Genomic DNA, 2897 nt, shown 5'->3' with positions numbered 1-2897 from the left:
TAAAGTGAGAAGTTCCTTTGCCTTTTGGGAGGACGTAGAGCAATCTCATGGGTGGTTTGAACACTCACCCTAGAAACGTCACACCATGTGTTCTCTATGTTTGCAGAGTTCATGGCCCCTTGAATCCATTCATCGTTTCTAGGTTGATAAACCCTGGGGCAGGGTGTGGGGAGGGTGCAAGTGGAGATGAGGGTTGAGCGGTGTGAGTTGGGTATTTGGAGCTGCAGAGCTTTCTACCTTCAAGCTGCTCTGTGCTGGTCATGGGAGGGAGTATTTACTGAATGAATGAATGTATGTGTGTGTGTGTGTGTCCAACTCTGTTCTCCATTGCAGGATAAAGCCAAAATGAAACTCTACCTACTTCTGGCTCTTCTACTTGGGACAGTTTCAGCTTTTCATCTGAGAAAGTCTCCTTGGCCTTCAGCCTTTCTTTCTCTACTTGACTCCTTACTATAGTTTATAGGGTCAGAGTCACATAGCCACCTTCCTCTCCGGCCATCCCCTATTTCAGGATCTCTGCACAGAAAGGAGCGGGGACTCTAGAGCTGGAGTTGAAGGGATTCCTCAGGGCATCTGCATGTCTGCAGTCTTGGTTCTACTGTGACGTTCTCAATGTTGTCCTTTCTGCAAGATGCAAACGATGATCAAATGATCCCTTCTTTTACTTTGAGCTCACCGAGTGTACACTGCTAAGCGTTTTCTATGCATCATCTCCTTTAATCCTCACAGCATCCCCACGAGGTATGTGGTGTGGCATACCCATATCACAAACGAAGAACTAAAGCTAGTAGATGACGGAACCAGAACAAAACCCACAACTGCCTGACTCTAAGTTCGTGTCCTTAACAACAAGGACCTCATGTGGGAGGTTGGCTTCTCCTGGGGTGGGGTGGGCTCTGTTCCAGGTTCCTCTCTTTCCAGGACTCAGCTTGCAAATGCCTGGGGCCGGGAGGGAGCTGTCCGTGGTTCTGGGGAGGAACAGGGGAAGATGTGAAGGAGGGGCACTTGACCTTTCTTCTTGCCAGGAACTGAAATGTCCAACATTGAGAGCCCCTTGGGAGATGACACCCTGCCTCAGGTTGGGGAGGTGCCAGAAAGTGAGGCAAAGGAGATCCCTGTGGAGGGATGCTGCTAGAGGAAGAGGAAGACCGCGGCTCTGGAAGTGCAGATGCCCCCAGGGAAGAGGGGGCTGTTGAGTCCATCTCAGCCTTGGATGAGGTAGACAGGGACCTTCAGTGTCCTAAGGATGAGGACACAGTAAAACTGGAGGGCATCCCTGGATGCAAGACCTGCCGCTTCCTCCTGGTGAGGATCCCCTGAATCTTATTCATGCTCAGGTGAGTGGCCAGTGGCTGTGGCTGAGGCCTAGGGTGGCGATAGGGAGCTGGTGTCTCCAGCCTCTGTGTCGCTGGTCATTTTCCGCACTGAGGACCCTGGGGGTGTTAGCAGAGGCTGAGACCCGCAGAGGTGTTGGAGGTAAGAGGTGAGGGTCATGCAGAAACAGAAGTTACGTCTTAATCTCCAGCCTTCAAATGTCTGTGGGGCTGGGGGTGTGGAGGGTGAGTTTTGGAGACTTAGACACCCGGGACTAAGGTGATGTGAATTCCTGGGGGACGGGCACACCGTTCTTCCTCTTTCGTTCTGCCCTGCAGTTAACTTGCCAGAGGTGCTACCGGGGCAGACTCATCTCCATCCACAACTTCAGCCTTAATTACCAGATCCAGTGCTTCGTCCGACAGATCAACCAGGGCCAAATCTGGAGCGGATGCCAGGTCACCGGCTGGGTAAGAGGGGCCCCAGCTCTCAGTGGGGAGCACCTCCTGACCCCAGCCCATGTTCAACCTGCTGCAGATTTGTCTGTGCTTCTCCTCCACAATCCCCTGAAGAACTGGGGATAGATGGACACCTGGGTGAGGCAACAAGGGGGCTGCCTAGGCATCGGGAACAGCCGAGCATTTAGAATCAGGATGTTTAGGTGCGAGTTCTGCTCAGTCTCTGACTGTCTATAGGGCCTGGGCAAGACCGTGAGCCTCGTTCCGCATCTGTAGGATGGGGTTGGAACTCCTGCCCTACCTCTTGTTAGAGCCCAAGGGATGGGGGTGTCACTGGAATGCATAGAATGTGATGGTGACAATCACTGTGGCTCTACATTTCGGTTGACCAGGACTGTGTCCATTGTGATCCAGCAGTCCTTTAAGGGCCAATGCCTGGAGGGCAGTGGGAGGGTCAGGCAGGGATAGTCCCAGCTCTGCCCACCTGCTTTCCCTTTGCCAGCGTCCCAGCCCACCTCTTTCCCTCTTGCCTCCCCTAGGGTCGCTGCACACACTTTTGCTGGCTCGACGGGCACTCCCTGGAATTTTGCATACGGGGCTGCTGGCCAGCCCTGGGGCAGTGCTGGTAGATGTGTGACCCTGTGCACCCAAAGTGATGGGAGTGGCGATGAATAACGGCAAGGCCTGGGAGGGAGGAGGCTCCAGGAAGAGGCAGACCCTGCAAAGGAGAGGCCTCCTGGCTCTTCAGACTCATCTCCACTGAGGTGTGGGGTAGGGAGAGGGGGAGGCCCTACTGGGGCTGAGTCAGGGAGAACAAGAGGCTGAGACCCCTTCCTGTTGCATCTTCACAGGAGGCCACTGGCGTCGAGCTCCCTGTGGCGTGGGTCTCCCGTTCATCTGTTCCTACTGAGCTGGATCTTCCTGGGCAGCCTCCTCCCATCCCCTCCCCTCCAGCCCCCAGCAATAAAATTGTTTTCCTGAAACTGATTTCTTTTTCTTCCCACCATTGATCTACTCTGCTTAGCCCTACCCACGAGCTTTCTGCCAGTACAAGGACCACACCTCCCCACCCTACTGTCTTTCATGAAAAGGGACAGAAGCTGTCACTCTCAAGGAGGATGGAGC

General features: G+C 54.1%; 1 protein-coding gene across 1 annotated transcript; it reads left to right on the top strand.

Moving 5' to 3' along the window:
- The first annotated feature begins 345 nt into the window (after positions 1–345).
- Positions 346–2682, top strand: PRG2 (proteoglycan 2, pro eosinophil major basic protein). The gene is given in 7 exon segments (XM_032641557.1): positions 346–403; positions 1026–1129; positions 1132–1305; positions 1653–1784; positions 2312–2341; positions 2343–2424; positions 2624–2682. Coding segments are annotated over 7 exon segments (639 nt in total).
- The last annotated feature ends 215 nt before the right edge of the window (positions 2683–2897 follow it).

Source organism: Phocoena sinus, chromosome 8 (assembly GCF_008692025.1).
Source record: "Phocoena sinus isolate mPhoSin1 chromosome 8, mPhoSin1.pri, whole genome shotgun sequence".
Classification (NCBI taxonomy): Eukaryota; Metazoa; Chordata; class Mammalia; order Artiodactyla; family Phocoenidae; genus Phocoena; species Phocoena sinus.
Note: the sequence above shows the minus strand (reverse complement) of the source record. Positions and strands in the feature narration are given on the sequence as shown.